Below are 25,606 nucleotides of genomic sequence, written 5' to 3'. Positions count from 1 at the left end.
TGCAGCGAAATACCTAGTCTGGGGAGACTTATTACACACTAATATATATATATATATATATATATATATATATATATAATTAAATTAAATGTATGCATTTGGCAGACGCTTTTATCCAAAGCGACTTACAGTGCATTCAGGCTATCAATTTTTACCTATCATGTGATCCCGGGGAATTGAACCCCAACCTTGTGCTTGATACCACATGCTCTACCAATTGAGCCACAGGAACACTAATGTATAGTGAACACTATATAAGATTAAATATGTAATAGTGTGACACCTTTAACATTCATTCATGTAAAATGCAGAGATGTATAAAGTACTAGAGACCCATACTTGAGTAAAAGTACAAGTGCTCTATCAAAAAAGTGACTTGAGTAGAAGTTGAAGTGCTCTTTAAGCACCAGACTTAAGTAGAAGTACTAAAGTATTCAAAAATTTTTGTACTTAAGTATTGCAAGTAGTCTATTTTAAAATTTACTACTCAAGTACTGAAAGTAAAAGTAGAAGTATTGTGTTATGTAGCTATTAAAGAAAATAGTCAAAAGTTTGAACATATTGATTTTACTATTTCAAATGATTAACCTAAAGGACAATCACAATTCCTTTGACTGTAACTTCTTGTAAACAAAAAACGGTTACTAGGGTTAGTTAGCCCAATTTGCAAAATGATGTCATTAATAACTTACCCTCATGTTGTTTCAAACCCATAAGACATCAGAGGGTCATTTAGAGTTTTTTGAAGCATCGAAAATACATTTTGGTCCAAAAATAGCAAAAACTACGACTTTATTCAGCATTGTCTTCTCTTCCGTGTCTGTTGTAAGACAGTTAAAAACAAAGCAGTTTGTGATATCTGGTTCGGGAACGAATCATTCGATGTAACCGGATCTTTTTGAAACAGTCCACCAAATCTAACTGAATCGTTTTAAACAGTTCACGTCTCCAATACGCATTAATCCACAGATGAATTAAGCTGTTAACTTGTTTAATGTGTCTAACACTCCCTCTGAGTTAAAACAAACCAATATCCCGGAGTAATTCATTGACTCAAACAGTACACTGACTGAACTGCTGTGAAGAGAGAACTGAAGATGAACACCGAGCCGAGCCAGATAATGACTCGTTCACGAGTCAAGAACCGTTTCTGTCAGACGCGTCTGATTCGTGAACCGAGGAGCTGATGTTACTGCGCAAGAAACTGTGTGAAGCAAACCGACACACAGAGCGTCTGAACCGAACTGATTCTTTTGGTGATTGATTCTGAACTGATTCTGTGCTAGTCTTATGAGCCCAGGTGCAGTCAACGCAAATGACGCCATTGCATCGAGCGCAAAAGAATCGGTGAACTGTTTTCTTCAACTGGTTTATTGAATCAAACTGTCAGAAAGAACTAACGTTACTGGTCATCCGAGAACCGATGCAACCGGTTCTTGACTCGTGAACCAGTCATTATCTGGCTCGGCTCGGTGTTCATTTCTCTCTTCACAGCAGTTCAGTCAGCACACGCAGTCTTCTTAATCGCTTGATTCGCTCAATGATGTGCCAGCTTCATCAAATCTGCCATCTACAGTTCTGGCAGTGGTTTGTAATGGAATGATTTGTAACCTTATTATAATTGTAACGAGTAACGATGCAGCACATAAAAAAAAATATCGGAGTAAAAGTATTAAACTCAGCGAAAATATGTACCGAAGTAAAAGTGGAAGTAGGAGAAAAAAATAATACTCTAGTAAAGTACAGATACCGCCTTTTAGTACTTAAGTACAGTAGTGAAGTAGTTCTACTTCCTTACTATACATCTCTGGTAAAATGGCATGCTTTTGTTAGTTGATCCCTCTTTTTTTAATCAGAATTACCATCTATATTTGCACAACAGAGGAAATAAAGACCCAAATATGACACCTGCAGGTTCACAGCAGTTGGTCATCGTATTTATGGAAACACTTGGATCCATATGGTGTCCATATGCTTAAATATGATTCAGACGAAACCTGTGTGGGGTTCCCGCTGTGTTCACAAACTTATCCGGCATCATTAATCAGTGTCACCATCAGGTGTCTTGTTTGCCAGGCGAGGCCTAAGTGACAGTGATAAGTGATCCTCCTCTTGTTCCAGCACGAGCCCTAATACAGTGGGCTTTTCACATTATCAGGCGCGGACAAAGCCAGTGCCACTCTGAATGAATGGAAGTGTCAAGTTATTCAATAAGTGAACAATCCAAACCATTAACAATTTAAATGTCATGCTGAGGAAGCTAACAGTGAAGGTTGATGCAGATATTAGGTCCTTACTTTTCCCATCATCCGCCAGTCAAAGCTTAACGCTCGAACGACCTTCCGACTGTTTCTTTTTACATTGAGCTGCAATGACAGAAGCCAGGTGCATGGTGAGACCACATGTAGACCGAATATTGACCTTCGGCCTGATGAGGGATTTCAGGAAGCGTGGAGGGTGGAGGGCAGAGTTGCAGACTGATGGGAGTGTGAAAACATTACCTTGCCCAAAGCTGCAAAATCTCTTCCTGACATTTTTTGTTTGATGATGTCTTCACTTAATGTATAACTAATGCATTGTGTCAAAAATTGAAGTTGTTTCGTCAATAACTAGATCCTTTTTCATCTTGAACCTTCAGACTAATGTAATCAATGAGATCTGATTATTAAGTTAACTCCAACAATGTAATTGAAGATGTCCTTCAACTCCACCTGCATTCTAGGGAGTGCTTCAGAAAATTTGCTTTGAATTCGCTTGAAAGTACATGATTGAATTTTAATGCATAATTAAATCAAGCAGTAAATCAATTCATCCCCCTCTGAAAATGAGAATTCAACACTCCCAAGCATCAGAAGCCAATTATGATGAAGTTATTATCATAGAGTTGTATAATGGCACAAAATGACTGCACTGGCACCAAATCAGCGCTTGTCAATAGAGAGGCGAGCGAAATTGCAAGTACAACATCAAGTGCATGTTGCCGCGCATGCTTTCCATTTATTTCACTAAAATAAAGGTGGCAGTTTACCCACACGAAACCTCTGGGGGGGACTTAGACTGCTCTCTTGATGAAGAACCAGATCAAACTGGTCTAATTTCCTAAATGAATCCTCCAGAACTATTACCAGCGAGCCCAGCCTCTGCATAATGTGATGAGCAAAGGGAACATTGATGAACTTTTTTAATTATTACGCCGCTTGGGAATTTGACATACCAGTTCGGGGATCCACACCGTCAGGCTTTGCGCTGTTTTTTAGCTCCTTTTTAATTCACCCAATTTGTCGGTCCAAATGAAACACTGAAAGGTTAGAGTGTGGAGTAATTAACAGCACCGGGCCTAATGAAATCAGGAGGGGATGGCGTGTGCCGTGAGGATCAATACAGGTCTTTAAGTGTGAGTTGGGAAGGAATTGTTCAGGGAAATAAGGAGCACTTAATAGTAATAAGTTGATGAAAAGGCTACAAGCCTGCATGTGCTAAATGAGAATCTGTTGGAACACAGATAGAGGTGTCACTTGAAGGTGGCAATGTATCGAACTGTGATCATGTGGCGACGTGGTGAGCTACGCTAGCATGTTCTAAGCTAATCAGCCTTGATGGATGCGCCGTGCCTTGGGTTTAGAAATGCAGAAGAGTAAAACGAAACTGCCAAAGGGCAGCGTGTTTGTTGATATTCCAATATATTAACTATTATTTTTGTTTCTCATAGTATTGGAGGAACAGATGCTAGCTGTAAATATGTGCAGCTCTCCGCACATTCCTGAAGCAAGAAGAAGAATTAATCACATGAATACTTCCACTTTAAACTCCTGCTGCCTCAGACATTAATGAGCAGCGCAGGATTGATAATTCCACATCTTGGGCACAATTTTCCCATAGTGGGAGCGAAATCTGCAGTGGCAATGTGCCAAAACACACTTAGCAAAACTGGGCAGAGCTGACCTTTAAAAGTGTGAGGGAAACATCCTTAAACACAATGCGAAATGATAAACGGGTGGCTGGAGCAAGCTGTCACAATTTTTACTGCATTGAATGTTTATCAGGGTATATTACAGGATGTTTTTGAAAGTTGCACTATGCAAAATTTTAAGTGAAGAGATATAATATAGAAATTATTAACAGCACTGTTTAGAATGTTGCTATCTATCTATATATCTATCTATCTATCTGTCTGTCTATATGTCTGTCCGTCCATCCATCCATCCATCCATCCATCCATCCATCCCTCTATCTATCTATCTATCTATCTATCTATCTATCTACCCACCCACCCACCCACCCACCAGCAAAATGTATAGATTTTCACTTGCAAATTCAATTTGTATCTTTGTTTTATAATTTACAAAATTTTAGTTATTGATATTGGATGTTTATATCAACAGCATTTAAGTTGATCAAGTCATGTGATTTTGTTTTAACATGTTGAACACCCTTTTGAAAGGTACAAGGGAACTTTATGCAAATAGAAGTGGTGTTGAGGTTGCTGGGATGAAAGGCCTTGAGCTTTCCTCTTCTGATGGTTTCTACATAACTGCATCTGAGGGAGAAATCGTCATGTGATACCGAGTGTCAAGCAGTTTCCCCCATTAGTCCACATATGCCCAATTACTGTTTATAATGTTGCTATGTTTGGAGGTGGGCATATGCTTCAACTATACGAGTGGGCGGTTGTGCACATGCCTCAGTGGAACAAGGTGCAGTGAGATATTACACATTGAAAGCTGTGCTGTATTTCACCCGAATACAGGCACATAAACAAGGCTCCCTGGGCAACTGTCTGATGGCAGGTCACGTGGTTCTTTCACCTCCACTTAACAGCTGAGGTGGAGGTCCAAGGCCTGCCAGACAGTTCTGCACGGCTGAGGTACTACGACAGCTTGTGCTTGACCGTCCTGTCACTGTTTTAGCACATTACATGGCACTTCCTGCCAAGGAGCCCCCAGTCATGAGAGCAGCTATTTGAAGCATTGGATAAAGCAAGAGAACACTGTTCCTCAGACTCCATCGCTGTTTAGATTGAAGACAGAAAAAGACTTCATTGAGACAGAGATGAGAATAACAAACATTAAGCCTTTTTGGTATCTAGTTTTGGTTCCTTGCCACTGTCACCACTGGCTTGCTTAGTTGGGGACACTTAATTTCCATCGATATTGTCGACTTGATTGCAAAGATACTATTTAAACTGAACTGAGCTGAATGATGACATTATAATGCCTTTTGGCATTATTGACACGTTATTTTTCATTATTAACACACTTGTTTCCAATTTAATGCTGTACAGCTTTGTTGACACAATCTGTATTATTAAAAGTGCTATATAAATAAAAGTGACTTGATTTGACTTGACTACTGAAAACTGGTCTTAGAACAGGAGAACAAATTGGGAATAAAACTAAGTGTGATGGTTTTTGTTTATTATCATTATTATTATTATTATTATTGAATGTTTATTGAAATACAAGTAGTGTTAAGGAAGGTACTGTTGCTATTCAGTTTTCTGTAAGAAAAGAATAACCTTAAAGAAATCTTTAGTCTTATTGTACCCTAATAACATCAATACTGCATTGTAGGATTTTAGTATATTTTTGGCTGTGATATAAGGATGTTATGGGTTTATTTATGATAATGGTACCACATTTTTCCAGGCCATCCTTTTTTATTTTCCCAGATAGGATCGATATGGAAATATTTCTGTCCCCATGATAACAGCCCTCCATCTGCGTTTGTTCAGTCCTAAGGGCAAAACGAAGAGTCCTTTGTCTTTGCTGAGGCATGAGCTTGGCTGCAAACAAGCAATATATTTTAGCTTTATGGAAGGGGTGAACACCATGGAGCATCGTTCTTCAAGGCCAGGCGTAGCAGGGTGACTGTTGAAGAAGGTTATGCTCATTGTAGGTTTCATCCTACATTCCAGGCTACTTTGACAAGCCTGCAAATTTCCTATCCTTTCCCTTTTTTTTTTTTTTTTTTTGCCAAAGCATTTGGTTTTATGAAGACATAAGCTTTAAAGCGGTGCTGGGATTTGACCTCCCTGGGGTGTGAGCTTAGTCCTGCTATCAACAGCGCAGTTCCAGCCTGGTGGTGGGTCTGAAATTAGCCCATAATAGCACCTCAACACGCCAGATCCACTGAGACGGGTTTGGGATAGAGAGCGATTGAAGGACAACACTAAACAAGTAGTCCGCTGAGGATTGAGAGCCCAAAGTGAATGTTTCCTTTTCATCACAGACATCACAAGAGGGCTGTGACCCCAGCAAGGACATCTTAAACAACAGCACTGCGCCGCAAGGCTCAAGTACTTAAAACACCTCAAACATATGGCTTGCTAAACGAGCACACTTGCGATGTTTATTCATGTACTGCCAGAATACTAAATGAAGGAATGAGGAGCCAAAAGGATGGTGAGTTTATATGAATGAGTATTAATTCGAACAACTATTGTGCAGGATCCTTGGCTGTGAGTATATTAGGGCTTGTGGTGAGGAGTAGTGCGAATGGAGAAATTTTAGGCAATGGAATTACAAAATGCTGATGTTTTACTTGGTCGGATATTTTCAGTGACCTCTTTGACTGCAGAACTTTAATTTAAAAGCGCTGCAAATGAACTCACAATTTGCATGATTTCCAGCTAAATGGCATAATGAGTTCATCTCAACACACAATGTGTTTTTCATGCTGCAGGTATAGACACATTTCAGGGTTAATGAAGTTAAAACTAAAACCATAAATTTGAGGTGTATTTTAAGTGGAAATAAACGAAATGTTAACTGATATAAAATATACACTTAATTTATTTGGCTAATCGACATTTCTAATTCATTTAGTTTAACTAGTTGATGTTCTACAATAACTATAACTAAAATTTAAATCAATACAAACTATATCGATACATTAAAAAAAGAAATCAAGACATTTCATTTAGTTCAACATTTTTCTAAAATAACTATGGAAAATGTATACAAGTGATGTATTTAAAAAAAAAAGATCTATTAAGAAATTACACAACAAAACATTCCTATGATTTAACCAAAAGTAAAGCAAATGTAAAAATAAACTGAATTAAAATAATTAATGAATTAATTAAAATATTAATTTATTTAAATAATAATAATAATAAAATATAATAATATCTAAATGATCCCAAAATAACACCGTTTTGCTCATATAGTTTTAAAGGAAATAGCGACTTATTAAATAAATTGGGATTCTGAGACACAACACAATAAGCTCTGGTGTTTTTAATCAATTATTAATTCAATATTTTAATGATCAGAAAGATGGGGATGATCAAAGGCCTGGTTCATGCCTCTCTGCCATTGCTCACTGAGACACACTCCGGCTCTTTGAAGTGCTGTGCCAACAAATGCACTTATCTCCACATTTTGCTCTCAGGAATACATGTGGAAGCCCTGAAGAAACACTGGCCTGGAGATCCACTGCGGCGAGGCCAGGGTCATTGACCTGTCCTTTTGCCATAGATTTAAATACAACATCGTACAATGTATACCTTTAGATCTGTGCTGGTAGATCAGCTGAGAGAATACTGATTCGTTTGAAGTTTTCTACATTTCTCTGTATCTTCAAGAACATTCCTATTTTTGTCAATCAGACTAGACATAATTCAGATTTCATTCTATCGTGTCTCTCTTCTGCATTGCTGCCAAAATACAGCACGGCAACATGGAAACATCTGTTTTCATGTGTATTCTTTTGGTGAAAATATGCTTTAAATGTAGTCCATATTTCAACGTGTCACATTCATTCTTAGTCAATTCTACTGACTACAGCGGAATCAATGAATGAATAAATAAAGCAAGCAACGGTGTGCATAAATCTTTTTGAGTTATGACAGCTAATAATTCTGTTCAAAAAATCAACTGTATTGAGTTTAGAATAATTTGTAGCATGAATACATTTTTGTTGTTTAAAAAAGTTTCAGTTGAGTGGTAGCCAATTCATCAATTATTTATTTCATTTAGAATCAACGGGTAGCACTGTATGTTACCTGTTCTGCATGCAATTGCAATGTAATTAATGCTAAATTACAGATACTTAGGATGAAATTTACCAAAAAATGCCTTCATATATCCCCCCACCTACCAACACAACAAGCACTTCTCTTCAGCGCAGTGGTAACCACAAAAACTCTTTTAAATGTCAAATGAATTTTCATTTACTACATAACAACACCTAATTTCAACACAGACTCTCTTTATCTAGTCCTCTTCAAAGCATGCTGGGAACTAACAACCCAATGCCCAATTTTCAAACAACTTCATTAAGTTTTCATTAAGTACAGTACCCTTTTTAAATTAATTAATACAGAAATTTGAGTCTATTAAGCTGATATAATGATCAACATTATTATATCAACAGAACACATCAAAATAATGCTTGCAACTTAAAAGGTTTAATTAAATCAACAAATTAGAATTGTTAACTTGCAACCATGCAGTCAAACTGTGGTAATAGGTCCAGTGTGTCCTATTTGAAGACAATAACAATTTAGCTGATAAGTAAAAAATGGAACCGGAAATCAAAATTCGATATTAATTTAAGTGAAAAAAAAAACATTTATATATAACATAATATTATGAGAACACTTCTCGGTGTGAAAACCTGAGCCTCTGATGTAACATAATGCATAATTTTGAATTCTTTATGCTTTCGTTATTTATTGTGATTTAGCAGCACAACATGATCATCATCATAGTTCAACATCATGTTGTGCACATGATTTTGTGTCAGTGATTTACTTAACACTGAACATGACTTCAGTATCTGAAATATAACAGCACATTCCCCTCAAACGTACTCTGTCTCTGGTTTCAATCTTTTGTCAATTTCCGTGCGCATTACACTCTCAATTAAATCTGAATAGTACATTTTGGTCACCGAGTGCAAGGGCAAAGCTCACATTAACTCCCAGCACATGCATCTCTCGCTAAAAAGGGCTCCCTGTAGTGAAAGCACAGTTCCATTCATGGTTTTAACCTAATGAGCTAATTAATTTGTTGATTATTATTTTCAGCCTCAAGATGGATTGGCGCACGGCAGTGTTTGTCTTCTCGAACAACCGCATGATTCAAGGGCAATAAATTCAGAGTCTCAATGCCTTCTGATGAACCCAATTCAGTCCGTGACAAGAGTAGAGGTGTCTGGGAGACTTTTCCGCCACCCTGACAGCCTGTCGATGCCCTGTATTTATGGACGTGTGCAGTCTGCCTTTGGCCACGCAAACCCAGGCCTCTATTGTGTTTGTCAAAGTAATAGGATATATTTGTCCCTTGTTCGGATAAATCAGCATGGACAGATTCTGGCCAACAGAACGGTTTGTTAATGTTTCCAAATAACTGCTAAAGAAATGCTTTTGTTGGGCATGAGATATAAATTCTTCTCTGCTGACAATATATTGCATGAAATAGGGCTGGATGCTGTATCGACTTTGTAAGATACATCAATATATTTGAAAAAAATTATATAGGGTAGAACAGTATAGTTTATACAGTAGTGTGATGTTGTGAGTGCATCTGAAAATTTGCGAGAACATGGAGCGAGTTGCTGTAGGGAAAGTGCATTATCCAAATAGTCATGTGAGACATGCTTTATATTATATGCTTCAAATTTGCTTTATAAACAAATAGTTAAATGCAGCTTGCCATGTCAAGTTATCTGACAGATATGTGCACTGATATATCCGCTGTTCTGTTTGAGATGCGCTTTTCTCTGGGCATAACTTTCATTTTATGTGTGTATTCTCATTGGTTAATATTAGAGCTTTTTTTATTAGTATTTTTAATTTATTTAGTTTTTAAATGTTGTGCTTTAAAAGCATGTTAAATAATGTGGAAAGCAGCAGTTCAAATATAAACATTTTAACCGCTGCTTTCCACATTATTTTACACTGTCACTGTGGCAAAGGTACTTATATGCACCCTTTAGGGGTAAACAAGGTACCCTTTTGAAAGTGTATTGTCCCAGTGGCAGCTTTTGTACCTTTTGCCCCCTGACAGTAGCATTCTCTATATTTGTTTTCATAGCTTTCAATTTGCACATTATTTGGAGGATATATATATATATATATATATATATATATATATATATATATATATATATATATATATATATATATATATATATAATCATAAGTTAAATTATTTGGAGATTATTCGGATCTAAAAGATCAGATGAGCAGCAAAAGCATTTCATCTGTCATAATTAGGTCGCATCCGAAAGTGGAAATATTTCAAATCTTTTACACCATTTACAGCTGCACCATCTACTGCAGTACAAAAAGGTGTAAAAAATTTTGAAACCTAGCCGCGAAAACCTTTACAGCCTGAAAAGTTCTCAGCCCTGAAATAGAGTGCTTTGCCAGTTTATTTTAGCCATAGTGTGCAGAGAAAACGGTACATTTAGCCCACTTTGTAGAAATACCAAGATATATATTGTATGTCGCCGTTCAGCCTAAAAATACCAAGATACGATTTTTCGATATTGCCCAGCCCTACTGTGAAAGCATTAGTTATTAATCTGTTTATGGGGCTCAACGTCACCAAGTGAAGCTTTTTCCTTAGCCTACTTTCCAAATTGAATGGAACCATCTATCTAAAAACAAGAATATGCTTTTTAAGACCATCTAGCCCACGTTCTGTATTGTTCATCTAGACACCAAAGCTGGCCGTCCTTATCTCGGAGCTCAACTCATGTAATGGTAGTGGAACTTTGTAGGAGCTGTTCCACATCTCACACTGCCAGAAGATATAATGCTGTGCCTGTTGAGATCTACATCTCCTTTTAAATGGGTATACCAGAGGCCACCGTGTAAATATTTCATTGCCTTGATGAATCTCAGTTGTTTTCCATGACAGAAGCAATTACGTCGGTGGCGTCTGAAGGGGGGCTTTTCACCGCCGCTGTCCCACGCTACTGTGTAGCCACGTTGTCTGAAGCCTTGAAGACCTGACAGGCCACATCAGTCAGCCCGTCCCGTATGCTCGGCTAATCCGTCCGACCTCTGCTACGAAAGCACGTGGGCCCATTTCTCTGTGTGAATTGTTGATTTGTCGACACGAATGCTTGCTTTCCGTTCACAAGTGGATCAAAAGAGGCAACCGTCATTCTCACGTCCCGTGGTCCTCGGCGTCTCTTCATCACCATTGCTACTTCGACATCCCAGTCCTGCTTTTCTTTTCAATATCAAATTGCTCATTTATTATCCTCGAAACAAAGAAAACACAATCTGTGATTAAAAATTAAACAACGTTATCTCTTCCTGAGCTATTACCGAGTCCCTCGGGAGAGAATGCTATTTTGCTGCCTTGCAGGCGTCTTTTGTTCTCGTTTTGGAGGCATGTCACAATTTATTGTTAATTTTTGATGCTTCATTTGATATGCAGTTCTACCCGTGACATGCACGAAAGTCTTCATCTCTGTCAATGACTGCCTGTGAAGTCCTGATTTGAGGTTCACATGGAGCAGGGAATGTATTCCACCACAAGCTCTGTCAACCTGCTAATGCTGTAATCATAGATGACTGCAGACTCACTCTGCTCCACCACCCGAATCAATACGTAATCAGACACATCATGCAGAACCCATAGAAACACTTTCGCAGAGGTAAATACGTGTGATGTGGCTTATCAATACATACGGGTCTAATTTTGGAAGCTGTGACACAACTCCATAAATATAGTTCAAGCTGAGCTCCTTTGTAACCTTGTTCGGCCGCCGTTGTCTAAAACACATGTTGCTTTGTTACTGGACAATAACTGGAGCAGAGGACAACCGTCCTCATTAACAGTCTTTGCCTAATCCCTTTAACCCCGCTGCCAAAGTGTCTAGGCTACAGAGAGCCTGTCCTAAACTCGAATCTGAATTTACTTTATATTAAAGCTTAGGGCAGTGATCTTGACCTTCTTTCTTAAGAAGAACTGTCACAAGTTGCACTTGTTAAAAAAAGAAAAAGAAAAAGAAACTGTGCCTGAAGTTGCCTACATGCTTAATTAAACAGAATTTGATTTTATTACTTTTATTTTGTTATTATGAAATTCTTGCATCAACACATCAAATGAATGCCATATCTTTTGATGTTTAAAAAAGGCACTAGCATTTTATGCTCAAATGTTTTCAGGCACACATGCATTTAGACTTTTAAGCTACATAGAAGGATAAATTATAGTTTCAAATGACTGGAGTCGGTAAGAGGTCAGAAATGATGCATTACATTGATCAAAAGAAATGAAAATAAATATTTAGAAAGTATAATGTTTTAAAAGCTTTAAATTAAATTAAAGATGTTTGTGTTGTTGTTGTTTTTTACTTTTTTAATTCATCAAAGAAACCTGGAAAAAATATCACATTTTCCACAAAACTATTAACCAGCACAACTGCTTTGAACATTGATAATAATAATAATAATAATAATAATAATAATAATAATAATAATAATAATAATAATAATCATCATCATCATAATAATAATAATAATAATAATAATAATAATAATAATAATAATAATAATACTAATAATAATAATAATAATAATAAAGTTTCTTGAGCATAAAATCAGCATATTATATTGATTTTTCAAGGATAATGTGACACTGGAGTAATGATGCTAAAAAAATCAGCTTTACATCACAGGAATAAATAGCATTTTAAAATATATTAAATCACAATATTACTGTTTTTATTGTATTTTTAATTAAAAGGACCCATCCTTGCTGAGCATAAAATATTTAAACTATTTCAGTCATTAAGTGCATGAAAAAAATTATTACACAGAGCAGGTTTCTAAAGAAATGCAACAGTAGAAAAGCATTGTGTGCAAAGAGAGATTTCTAGAAATAACATGAATCAGGTTCTTCGAAAGACCTTGTGAAATGGCTTGATGAACAGTTCTCCTTTCCATGTTGATGTTCTTATGAACGCAGGATGCTCGAGCAGGACCTGTCGAAGGGCTTGTCATTTAGTTTTTATTTTTTTTAGACTTTAGTTAAACCAAAGCCATTTACTTTGCTCTTTGCTAGTAGGTTGCAGGTTGTATTAGGGGGCGGGACATTCTAGAGAGCCATTTGATTGGACAAAAAAACTGCAATGCAGGCTGAGTCATCAGCATCTTTTTTTTTTCTTCTTCCCACAAGTGACATGACTTGTAGCCAAGTAAGGTAACCCATACTCAGAATTTGTGCTCAGCATTACACTCACCCAAGTGCACACACACAGCAGTGAGTGAACACACACACATGCATGCAGTGGACACAAACAGAGCAGTGGGCAGTCTAAAAACAAAAAAAAAAAAAAAAAATCTTACTGCTGCGTCTGGGAAGCAATTGAGAAAGACTGTGATTACAAATACATATATCTGAACATTGTGAACATTTAAATTCAGTGTTTTTGGCGTCAAAGCTAATGGAAAGCCACAGAACTCAGATCTTGTTTTCATGGCACCTTTAATGTTTCAGTACTTTTAAAAATCGTGTTCTTTTGAATGGCTCACAATCATTAGTAACCTCTGGTTTGCTTAAAATTTCAGGATAGTTAAGAGTGTAATGACTTCAGTGCCTTGGCCATCACATGCCTAATTAACTTGTTTTTCTATCTTGTTCTTCTTTTTTTCAATCAGCTGTTGTCAGAACTATAACAGATTTAACAAGCGATTTTCTGATTCTGCTCCTTCAAAAGAGCAAACGTTATTCCGAGCAAATGTCACTTGCAAATGCCTGGTGAATCAGTGTTCTTGACGCGTGGAAGGGTTGGAGATTGTCTTTTGTTTCTGAAGTGCTTGCCCCAGCATGGATGATCTTTTCATTATCATGAAGTGCTAACCCAGGGTCAGCGTGCACAAAGTTATGATTAGAGCGATCTGTAATCTTCGGCATTTAGTTAATTATGTTGCTCTCGAGGCGGCCATCCATGTCAACTTCAAATCCCTTGAACGCGGTTGGCGTGTATTTTTTTAATCGTTTGAGGTGTAGTCATAACCTGCTGTCCCTGTGAGCGGCGGTACCATGAAAGCAATGTTCTTAAAACTAATCTCCGTTGTTCTAAATTCAATGTCATTACTCACATACTTCACTGAGCCCTTTGGCAACAAAAAGAGAGGTAAGACAAAGCGTTTTCACCTTCAGCTGATGAGAACATACAAATCTGTCGCTGACCTTTGCACTCGCTGGTCGTTTGTCTTTTTTGCATTTGTATTTTTTTAGAACGTAACTCATTTATTCATTTTGTAAAAACACATGTGGTTTGGTTTAGAGCTCGTCTAATGATTCATTTGGTTGCTTTTGTGGTTTTGTAGAACTTTGGTCAAAGCAAAGGGTTAAAACAACATCTCCCCAGTCTCAAAATCAAGCATGTCAGTGTGTTCAGCTCTTGAATGTGCAGTTTATTTGCAGAGAGTGAGTGAAAATGAGGAGAGGCGGCTCATGTTTCTGGGCTGAGCTTGTGCGCAGATCTGGAGAGATTGCTGTTGGTGCCTTACTGGTTCATGAGCAGCAGCAAACGAGAAAATTAACCATAATGCTATTTCACGGTATTTCTCTGTTGGAGATCACCCCTGCCTGCATCTGCAGAGCCGGGATGATGGGAAGCAACTGCAGCAGCTCATTGGGTCACTCCACGTGAGCGCTCACATATTTGTTAGCCTATTCATGGAATTGTTACTAGCCCACCCTTCCAAAGATGAGTAGCCAGGGTATATATTAAAATATATTAACACACATAGCTTTTAGAGAACCAATTCATGTGTTTGTGTGTGTGTGTGTGTGTGTGTGTGTGTGTGTGTGTGTGTGTGTGTGTGTGTGTGTGTGTGTGTGTGCGTGTGTGTGTGTGTGTGTGTGTGAAAACATTAGTGTTTAATTTTTATTTTTTTCTTGTATTATGTTTTTAAAGAAGTTGTTTTATGTTCACTTATCTGCATTGATTTCATAATACATACAGTATAAACAGTGATGCTATGAGATAAAATAAAAAAAACACTCATTCTATTTTACTAAATCCTTCAGAAATTATTTAAATTATTCTAATTAATATTGTTTTGTTATGAATATTAAAATCAGTTGTGCTGTTCTTTATTTTGATTAATAATTAAACAATTTTCTTTGATTAATAAAAAGTTCAAAGTAAAAAAGGAACAGCACTTACTTGAATTTTTCTTTTTTCTTTCTTTCTTTCCTTTTTTTTTTGTTTTTTTTTAAGTCTTTACTGTTCAATGTTGCAAATTAGCCTATTGGCTAGAAACCTTATGCAACGCATCTACACATATTGTTATGGCTCTGACTGTGATAACTATGTATGTAGCTGCATTGTCCCTGACAAATAAACTGTTTAATCATATTATACTATTAAATATATTTTTAGCAGAAGTACATTTTTCTTTCGCTTTTTAGTTATATTCTTCAAAGTAAGCAAATGTCTGCTATATCAAAACTGCATTTTACATACCCAGTATGTGGATAAATCTCTTTTCCGTCTGAAAATCGCAGCACCTGAGATCCTGTTTGTTAAACAATGCAGAGGGAATTAGGTTTTTCACAGCTTGTTTTTATAGCTTCTATTAACCCTCTATATAGATGTGCAGCTTTGGCTTGTAAATCCCAAACAGCGACAGTTTGTTACTCCAAATGAGCTTGGTGGTCCACAGATACCTGGCTTCTTTCTGAATAACAGTGATGTTGTGACTTTGCTTGGAAGAAAGGACATGGCAGTGCACCGATCTGTGACTTCCCTCTGGAGCAGAGCGGCTGATGTTCTTCTTCCCTCTTCTTCATGTTAATATAAGCACCATCTAATTCTCTCAGTGAGCAATCCAGCCCCATCTGCACATTGTCTGGGTCGCCACCGGCGAGGGGCTTTGGCAGGAGATGGCTTGTTACAGAACTTGGCTTATTTCTCCTCTTTTTTTATCTCTATGCACATACTTTTGATGGCGATGTTTTATCCTGTTGGACAGGCTTTGTTTGGTCTTGGTATCTCCTCTAGCAGCTTGTGTTTGTTTTATGGATTTTTGGCATGGGTCTTTAAACAAGTGATAATGTTTCACAATACGTACACACCTTAACCCGTGTGGAGACAGGAAGATGACACACAGACGTTTGCGTATGTTAAGACAGACATTAAAACGTGCAGTATCCAAAAATTTCACATAAATCCTTTTACATCTACCAAAATTTACAACTCCTTTAAGTGTTTATAGAATTATGATTTTTTTTTTTCACTATTAACTAATACTATTGCATCAGTAAACTCCTAATTTTCTGCTTATTAATAGTTATTAAGGTAGTTGTTCAGTTTGGAAATAAGTGATTTAAAATATGGTAATGCAGAATAAAACATTAATACAGTATGTGCTTCGACTAGTTAATAGTAAAAGTTAGTCTCTTAACTAAAGTGTCACCATGAATTAGATATTTGTCCCATTTGGATTCAGTTTACAAAAAAAATTAAATAAAAATAAACTTGTGGAAATGTCTAAATAGGTAAAATGATTTATGGTTTAGATTTGAAAACTTTTTAAAGTGTATTCAGACATTCAAAAACATACATTTACGATGTAGCTACAAATATGTGGTCTACATTGAAAGTATTCAGAAATGCAATGTCTTTAAAAAACGCAAAGTTAACATTTAAGTGTTTTTCATTTGCTTTTTGCGGTCCATTTAGACTTCTAATAGAGAGTGGAGATTTGTGGCTGTAAATTCTCCTGAAATGTCCTTGACAGCTGTATTTAATCAATTATGACTGTAGATTTGGAATAAGCATAGCAATTAAAAGCATTAAAGTGATATTTGTGCACATTTCTGGAGAGCTGACTGTTGTCAACTAAATTGCAATGAATTTCCCTTAAGGGGCATTATGATGATTCAAATCAGATCCTGATTAAGTATTCAGTAAAAAGAGAGAAAATGAAATAAGAGCAGATAAAATAGCTTTTGACGTCTAATATGCAGTTACTGATAACTTATTCAAGATTCAGACCAGTTGTGTTTGGACTGCGGGCATCTAATGAATCCAGCTAGCCTTTTTTTTTTTTCAAAATAAGGAGACAAGACATGTACAAGACATGTTTGGTGATCATATGCATGTTACTTTACATTTCAAAAGCAGCAAATAAACCGTTTTACAGATGCAAATCAAGCTCGCTAATGTATGGTTTATGTTAAACAGGATCATGAAAAGTTCAGTTTATGCCTTATTGTGACTACATGGCCTCTGAATTATAGATAGCGTAATTCCCCAGCGACAATCTGTTGTTCTGTCAGCTCGGATCAGAGATGAAGCACCTAACATCACACTCAGAGGTCAGAAGCTGCTTTCTGCAGCAGAGTTGTGAAAGCACACTGACTAACCCCATAATTAAAGCCAGAAATTAACCTCAGAAGACCCCAGAGAGCTGATGACAGTACAACTATAGAACTAGAGAACATTTCACAGCAGTTTTAGATCTTCATCACTCTGACTGTCATTTGTAAATGCTAAATAAGTTTCATGTTTTTTTAAGCTAATTGATAACATGAAGTTAAGTAATATCACTTTAGACAGTTTTTACATTTGAGTTTGCCCGTGGCGTGATGTGATATACTACATATAAAATTGTTTTAATCATCATTTGATTATTCTTATATCCATGCAGCTTTTATGATGGCTAAATGGAATATTTTGTCTTTTTTTATTTGTCGATCCATAGGGCCGTTTTAAATTAACTATTGAGGGCAAACAAATTCTGGGAACGCTTTAATTCTCACTATTAACTAGTTTCTTAATAGGATGCCTATTATTAACATATTGACTGTTTATTAGTACTTACAAAGAATATATTCTGCATGACCATATTCTACATTACTAACTATTAATAAACAGCAAAAGTCATGGTTAATGGTTTGTTAATAGTAAGAATTGAACCTTTAAATAAAGTGTGTCCAACCCAATCTCACGGCAATTCGTAAATTTTTCACAAGGTGGCTTATTTCTTACGAATTCGTACGACCACACTCGTACAGTTTCATACGATTGTTGCCAAATCGTACGTATTTTACGAGTTGCACAATTCGTATGAATTTGTACGAATGACCTACACCTAACCCCGCCCCTAAACCTAACCGTCACTGGGGTTGTATAAAATCGTACGAGTGAGGTCGTACAAATTCGTACGAATAAGCCACCTCGTAAAATACGTACGAATTGGTCGTGAGATAGCGTTGGTGTGTACCATATTCCTTTATAATGTATTTAAGTTTTAACCAAAAAAATTAAATAAAAAAGATGTTTCAACAAACCATGTACATAACTTCTGAGGAATGGTTATTACCATAGTTGATATTCTTGACAACGTTCTGTTTATTTCTCAGATTTGAATATGCTTCTGTGGTGGCAGAAACACAAACTATAATGAACTTTCACAGCTTTGCATTCAGCATGCCAACTGTAAGGATTTCCTTTTGTCAATCCACCAATAGTCCTTAAATGAAATGGGAAGTGGTTTGGAGATGTGTATTTGCTTTTGGAAACACATGCTCTTTATTAGTGCCAAGGTTTTTTTGTTTCTTTCTTTGTTTGTTTGTTTTACACACAGCTATTCCTTTTCTTTGCTTTCACAAATATCACAATAAGGCCTTTATTTGTGTATCATAGTGACAGAAGAGAAGTATTCGAACGGGGCTGGTTTAAATTCCCTAGAGCTCATGAGCATGTGCTAATGATTAACTTTTGATTCTTGATTTCTTTGTGCAATGCTTTAAGAACATAAGAAAATATGTTGTGCATTTATTTTTGTTTTTAATTCAAAACTGGAGTTTTAATAGAAAGCGTATTTGATACTGATGCATGTGCAAGGATAAAACTTTAGATATCTTTTATTTCCAGTCAAATATGAATACTCATATAAATGAAATACTCAGAGCTATAAAAACAAACACAATCACATCAGTATCTCAGTATCATGGCTTTTATTCTTTGCAGCAAATTTGGCTTTGTGAATGCAATTGCTTTGCCTTTCATTTTGGCTATAATAATGTCACTGGCTATCCTTGGCATAAATATGAAAAAGCAAATAAATTGATATTGGCATGTTAGAGTCTAATGTGATATTAGATGAAGAAGAAGATAAAGGCGCTCTGTTTTATAAGTACTCCAGTAAAGGCTGCGCTTGCCTGTGGCCATCTTCTTACCGCCAGCAAATTAAAAGAAAGCAAAAGGTCACCTTACATACCAGTCTCAGCCCCGAAGTTCTCCTCTTTTGAACAAGAAAATCTACATAGTGTTCCTAGATTTGCCTGGTTAAAGCTACTTGATCCACATCCTCCTCCACTGACTAAATTGGGCCAGTGGGTCGAAAGCTGTGGAGCCTTGTGAAAAAGAATCACTAGTTTGCATGACTGTGGACAGTTTCTATCAATCAGAAACACAATGCTTAGAGGGAGAAACCGAGTCTCCCATATTCAGCAGCAGAGGAGAACCGGTGGCTCAACTAGTGACGCAAACCATTTTATTAAAATGGATCAAATGATACTTTGCCATTCTTGCTGACAGTCATCTCATAACTGAAGTTTATGTTCATGTGATTTTGTTTATTCCTTCCGATGATACTTGGCAATATAATAACTCTGGCACCATGCAGCACACTCCACTCTCAAAGTGTTTTTTCCAGCTAGTCGAAAAAACGGTGCTTCATGTGCTCAATCAGATGTTTTATTTGAGTAAAAAAAATTATTTATTTAATTTAATTGCATTAATTTAATTTGAAAACTGACTGATTCTCTCTGACTGTTTTGTTAATTTTGAATACTCATATTTTATGTGATTTTGATTATTCTGCTGAATGATATATATACATATATTATGATATATAATATATATTAGCTTCTAGTTCGACACTAATGATGACAATATTATACACTTTACCTTTAAGGTAACATGTATCTGTTAACTTTTTGTAGTGTTAAAATAAGACATCTTGGATATTTTTATTTTTATTTTAGAACACATACAGCTGCAGGTCCAGAACTGCGAAAAAATATTCAAAATGAAGTCCCCTGTTTCTTTCTGAAAGCCTGAAGCCACTGCCTGCTCAGCTTGACTATTGTGTGTTTGTGTGTGTATTTTAGCAGACGCAACGCCGCGTGACCTTTCACCTCCCGGACGGCTCCCAGGAGAGCTGCAGTGACAGTGGGCTTGGAGAGCAGGAGCCCAACAGCGGTGCCAGCACGACCCAGCCTCTGCCCTTGGGCTTCCCTCAGGAAGAGTACTATGAACAGACCTCACCCAACAGCCGCACTGAGGGGGACGGGAACTCTGACCCCGAGTCCAGTAAGTACTGACCGCTGTCCTTTACCAGCACATTTACAGCAGCAGCGCGGGCAAAAGGCAGAGGACACGACCGTGACGGCCTCCATGTAGCCAAGCCTGATAAACTGCTGAGCAATGTTTTTATATCACATTTAAACAGATTTAGTCATTCTTTATATATCTTTCTAGCAATTTGATTTATACACTATTGTTAAAAAAATTGTGGTATATATATATATATATATATATATATATATATATATATATATATATATATATATATATTCAATAAACAAGTGTTATGCTCACCAAGGAAGCATTTATTTGATCGAAAAAAGTGATAACAGTAATATTCTGGAATATTATTACAGTTTTAAATTATTGCTTTAAATTTGAATATGTTTTAAAAGGTTTGTGAAAAAAGTTTTTTTTATTTTTATTTATGAATAAAAGATACTAAAGAACAGTATTTATTTGAAAAAAAAAAAAAAATCAGCACTGTGTATTTCCACACAACGAGTTTCATGCTTCAAATCAATGGACATCTCCGTTCAAGTGCTGTCTATTCATTTAGATCTGATCCAAGAAATCAAAAATTTCTTCCCTAGATATATTTGATTTGGATTGTTTCTCAGTCTTCGCTGGTGCAAGATCACAATAGCCCACAGTATGTAGGGCACATTGCTGCTAAGTGAACATTATGCTGCCCTCTGCAATAGTGCTTTGCGTAGCAAATAATGCTTGTTTAGGGTGGGTGTTTATTTGCTCAAGTAGTTATTGTTTAATGAGGCGCAAAAGCGCTAGTTAGTATTTACTGCCAGGCTACTCTATATTGCACGGCCATTAGTATGACCGACTGGTGTTTGTGAATGTAAGCTTGGTAGATCTTCTTCATCATGCAGCATATAAAGCAGTCCTTGTGTTTGATTCTCGCCGTAACCCGGGGATGTGAAAGCCCTAGTATCTGAAATTTTGTAGGACGGTCCGGTGTGGCTGGTGGGTCCTTTGATTCCAGGGTTCATTTCTGCATCATCATGAGGAAACTGTGGGGGGACTGTGATCAGCACAGATCTCTTCATCTCTTTCTAGCTTATACATCAATAATATGGCTGAATTACCATAGCGTTATTCATGTTGTTTGAGGCAACACAAGTTTGAAAAAAAAAAAAAAGCACGGGAGTGAAATAAATTGGCTTGCATACACCTGCAGATATTCTCTGTGTCTGGTCCATAAATGAGACAGTAGCGTCTCTGACTGAAGCTCAAATGCACTGCAGCAGAGCTGTGACACTCACAGTGTTGTGTAAGAATGAATGCATTTCTTCAGCTCTACTCCTGCCAAGCTATTAACATACACATGATGGCCAGTCTTTGCTCTTAGATTAGCTGTTGTTGAACCGACCTGCTGTCTCTGATAATGCAACATGTTCTCTCAAACCGAGCTGTATCCATGCATTTAAATCCCAGTATTATTTTTCTATGCATGCAAACACATATCTCCATATAAAATGCTTTGACTGTATTTTTACATTGTAAAAATAAGGTGTATATATATATATGTATATGTATACTTTGTGTGTGTGTAGTTGTGTTTGTGTGTACTGTATATATAAAGAGACATACTTTTTATCAATTATTTAATTATCTGAATATATAATAATTTTCAAATGAGCAGTATTTGTCTGGCACAAAAAAAATTAAGTATATTTGGGCGATATAATTAAAAGAATTAAGTGTAAATTTACACTAAACACTAAGCTAATAAAACTAAACAACAATGTAATTTGTGCAAGTGAATTAAAAACAAGACAATAAACAGCCCTGCTTAACTAAATGTTTGTTTCACTGCAGAAGGATGATGTGAAAAGACTTGCACAGTTTAAGTTTCGTTTGAGTTTTGGGAAGAGTTTTGAGTGATGACTCAAATAAAATCACTGAACTGTTGAACTGATCCCTGAGCTGTTGAAGATGAATCAGATGAACTGGACATCCCTAAGTGTTTTCAAGGGTTAGTTCTCCCAGAAATTATAATTCTGTCATCATTTACTCACCCTCGTGTCATTTCATTCATCTTTGAAACATTAAATGATTTCTGTCCCTCCACTGAAAGCCATTCCACAAACACGTTCATAAAGTTCATAAAGAGATCGCAAAATCAAATCATGGATCAAGGAGATTAATCAAAGTCTTCTGAAAAAAATATTATCCTTTTATGTTATTAACAAGTTTAATTTGTGTTTTTATTCATAATATGTAAACAACACTGATCAACGCAAATATATACCATATTTTCCGGACTATAAGTCGCACTCTTTTCATAGTTTGGCTGGTCCTGTGACGTATCGTCAGGTGCGACTAATTTGTCAAAATTAATTTGACATGAACCGAGAGAAATGAACCAAGAGAAAACATTACCGTCTCCAGCCGTGAGAGGGCGCTGAGTGCTCCTATAGTCTACCACTGAAAACATAGAGCGCCCTCTCGTGGCTGTAGACGGTAATGTTTTCTCTTGGTTCTAAATAAATGTGACTTATAGTCCAGTGCGACTTATATATGTTTTTTTCCTCATCATGACATATTTTTGGACTGATGCGACTTATACTCAGGTGCGACTTATAGTCTGAAAAATACGGTAGTGTAAATAAAATATTGGCAACGGAAGCTAAAGTGTGTACAAAAAAACAAAACGAAAAACTATGAGATTTGTTCTTGCACTTCAAGCAATCACATCTGAGCTTTGAATTGCTATATTTGGTGTATTTGTGTTGATCAGAAATCTCTCATATTTCTTAAAAAAACAGAAGTGTTATGAGTGTGGAGCAACATGAGGATGAGTATTATGTGCCAATTAGTATTTCATAATGTAATATTCCTGTCATGCACTGGATGACACCAAAGTCCAAACACTAATAATTCCATATCTGACCTTGTCATTTTTTGTGTACTATTTTTCATACCCTGAAGATAACAACAGGCTTGGTAATGGGCCGTTCTTGTGCATCATCTTGTAGAAAGGAACAAACTATAACACTAGCAGTCATTTGCATATGCTAAGTGATTGCTCTGTTGCTCATTAATATTCTGCGATGGATGCGTCTCAGGCTTCATAAAATCAGCCTTGTAAATGGGAGCATGTCGTTTGTGTCATTTGGGAACTGGGTTAATTGGCAAAGTGGACACCTTTTCAAATTTTGGGGGTAATATATTTATTTTCCCTTCTATCTGGAAGCTAAATAGCTCTCGGGTAATTCAGTTACAACAAACAGCAAATGATATACGAGAAATCCGAGAGGGAATTCTGAAGTCAGTCATCTTATCGCACTGTTTCTTTTCACTTCAACTTCATCCGTTCCAGCAAACCATTCTTTGTACACAAAATCTATCATTTATTCTATTGTCAAAGCACAAGCTGAAAAAACCTGAGAGCTTCCAAGCTGACAGCCTCATGAATAAACATGAGCAATCCGGCGCTGCTTAAAATGAAAAATACATCATGCACTTTTATCCCAAGATTATTTGCTGTTGTGCAAAAGCCAGATTGATAAAAAAAAAATCATGTCATTTATTTATAATCAGCAGCACAAGAGCGGTTGGAGATGGCGTCAAACGGCAGAGAAAAGGCTGACGTCATCTCCTCGAGCGTGATGGGACCCCCAATGTGGCATTTCCTAGCCCAAAAGTTCACTGATAAAAGCTGACGCCGTGGTTGAGAGTTCAAAAAGAGAGATAGTTGACAGACTCTGAGACTGTGAGAGGAGTGCATCGGAGGCGTAGGGAGCCCAAGACGGATTAGATATGGTTTTATCAATGAGCAGCAGGCAGCTGTAGCTGTGGCAATCGCTTATCTTGTCGTCTCAATTTGAAAAGAGTGAGAACAAGAGAGAGAGAGAGAGAGCAAGACGAAAGGGGGATTGAGAGAAAGAACAGAGAGTACCGGTGGCAGACCCAGGGAAAAGGTGACGTGGGTTTAGGTGGCCAGGAAAGATCTGGCATGTCATCGTGGCTTGAGTAATAGCGAGTGGAAAAGCAGAGGATACGACTTTTTTAAAACAGCGTCTTTATTAGACCGCCTGCTTTCGAAATAAAGTTCATGTGACATTTATGTTAGTGTTATTTATGAGGCAGGAGGCTGTTCGTTTTATGGCTCCTTTTTGCCTTGCCTCCTCGGGCTTTCTTTATCAGATGGACACTAATACAGTTTGCTCATTTTTGCCACACTGTGCTCTGAGCGGCTCACATTTGCCACGGCCTCTGGCCGATTGGCTGAAGACTGTGTTTTGCTGTTGCTGAATTAGCATGGACGCTGTTGTCTCTCTGCCACCACCCTGTGCTTCCCTCCTCCCGAACAGCTGGCAGAGGGAAAAGGGAACTTCTCATGCAATTAACATTTTTTAAATCTCCGCTGTCCCTTCAGGCGGCCAACCCTTTGTACTTAACATCAAACAGTATTATGCATTAAATTGTATGTTTGGGATCAGCGTCGCCATGGAATCCAGGTTGGTTACGTGTTTGTTAAGCAAACAAGCAAACAAACTTTAGCATTTATTTATTAATTTTGTTCAGTTTCAACGAATCCTTTGGACACGCAGTGTGTAAAATACAATTATATTAAGCTTTGCCTTGAAAGTGTTGAGTCTAGTCTTTGTAAGGAGGTGAGTGTTACGCACTACAAAGCTAATTTGCCGTAATGGTGTGCTTCGTGATTGAATGAGTCACATTATTTCCTTCCAAATAAGTCAGATTAATTACATAAGGGTTATTTATAGAGCTATACTCATGCAGCATTGTGGCTGTTTTGATTTACATCCTTAATAACCCTCGCAGACATTGGACTGGTGGAAAACTGGTAGCAATTGCATTACGTGTCATATGGCCACAGGTGTTTTTTTTTAAATATTTATTTTATTTTTTATTTTTTGCATCGCGCTATTTAATATTGCTGTTTTGGAAGGGCGTTATCTGTGCTTAGACGTGATACAGTTTAAGTCAAAATGTGTGATAGTGTAGGCTACCAAGATCTATTTGGTCATGTGGTCTTATCATGAAGCAACACACTGCATGTGCATTACTGGTCAAGGATTTTTTTTTTTTTTCTCTAAAAATCTCTAATGCTTAACTACAATGAGATTCTCATTACCAATAATTCTTATTTTTAATGCTTAAAAACTGTAATATTGTGAAATATTATTATTTCAGTTTATAATAACTTTTCTATTTGAATATATTGTAAAATGTAATGTATTTATGTGATGCATTGCTCCAGTCTTCACTGTCACAGTCACATGATCCGTCAGAAATCATTCTGATATGCTGATTTGCT

The 25,606-nt window shown here is 36.8% G+C and overlaps 1 protein-coding gene across 4 annotated transcripts in view; it reads left to right on the top strand.

Annotated features, from left to right (window-relative positions):
• The window catches only part of LOC127971387 (protocadherin-11 X-linked-like), a 189,182-nt gene that overhangs the window by 102,571 nt on the left and 61,005 nt on the right, over window positions 1–25,606 (top strand). For all 4 annotated transcript variants that reach the window (XM_052574369.1, XM_052574368.1, XM_052574371.1 and 1 more), the window contains one exon: window positions 20,106–20,307. In XM_052574369.1, coding sequence (XP_052430329.1) covers window positions 20,106–20,307 — 202 coding nt within the window. The remainder of the gene's footprint in view (window positions 1–20,105; window positions 20,308–25,606) is intronic.

This window comes from Carassius gibelio, chromosome B14 (genome assembly GCF_023724105.1).
Source record: "Carassius gibelio isolate Cgi1373 ecotype wild population from Czech Republic chromosome B14, carGib1.2-hapl.c, whole genome shotgun sequence".
Classification (NCBI taxonomy): domain Eukaryota; kingdom Metazoa; phylum Chordata; class Actinopteri; order Cypriniformes; family Cyprinidae; genus Carassius; species Carassius gibelio.
This window is presented reverse-complemented; position numbering and strand designations above follow the sequence as displayed.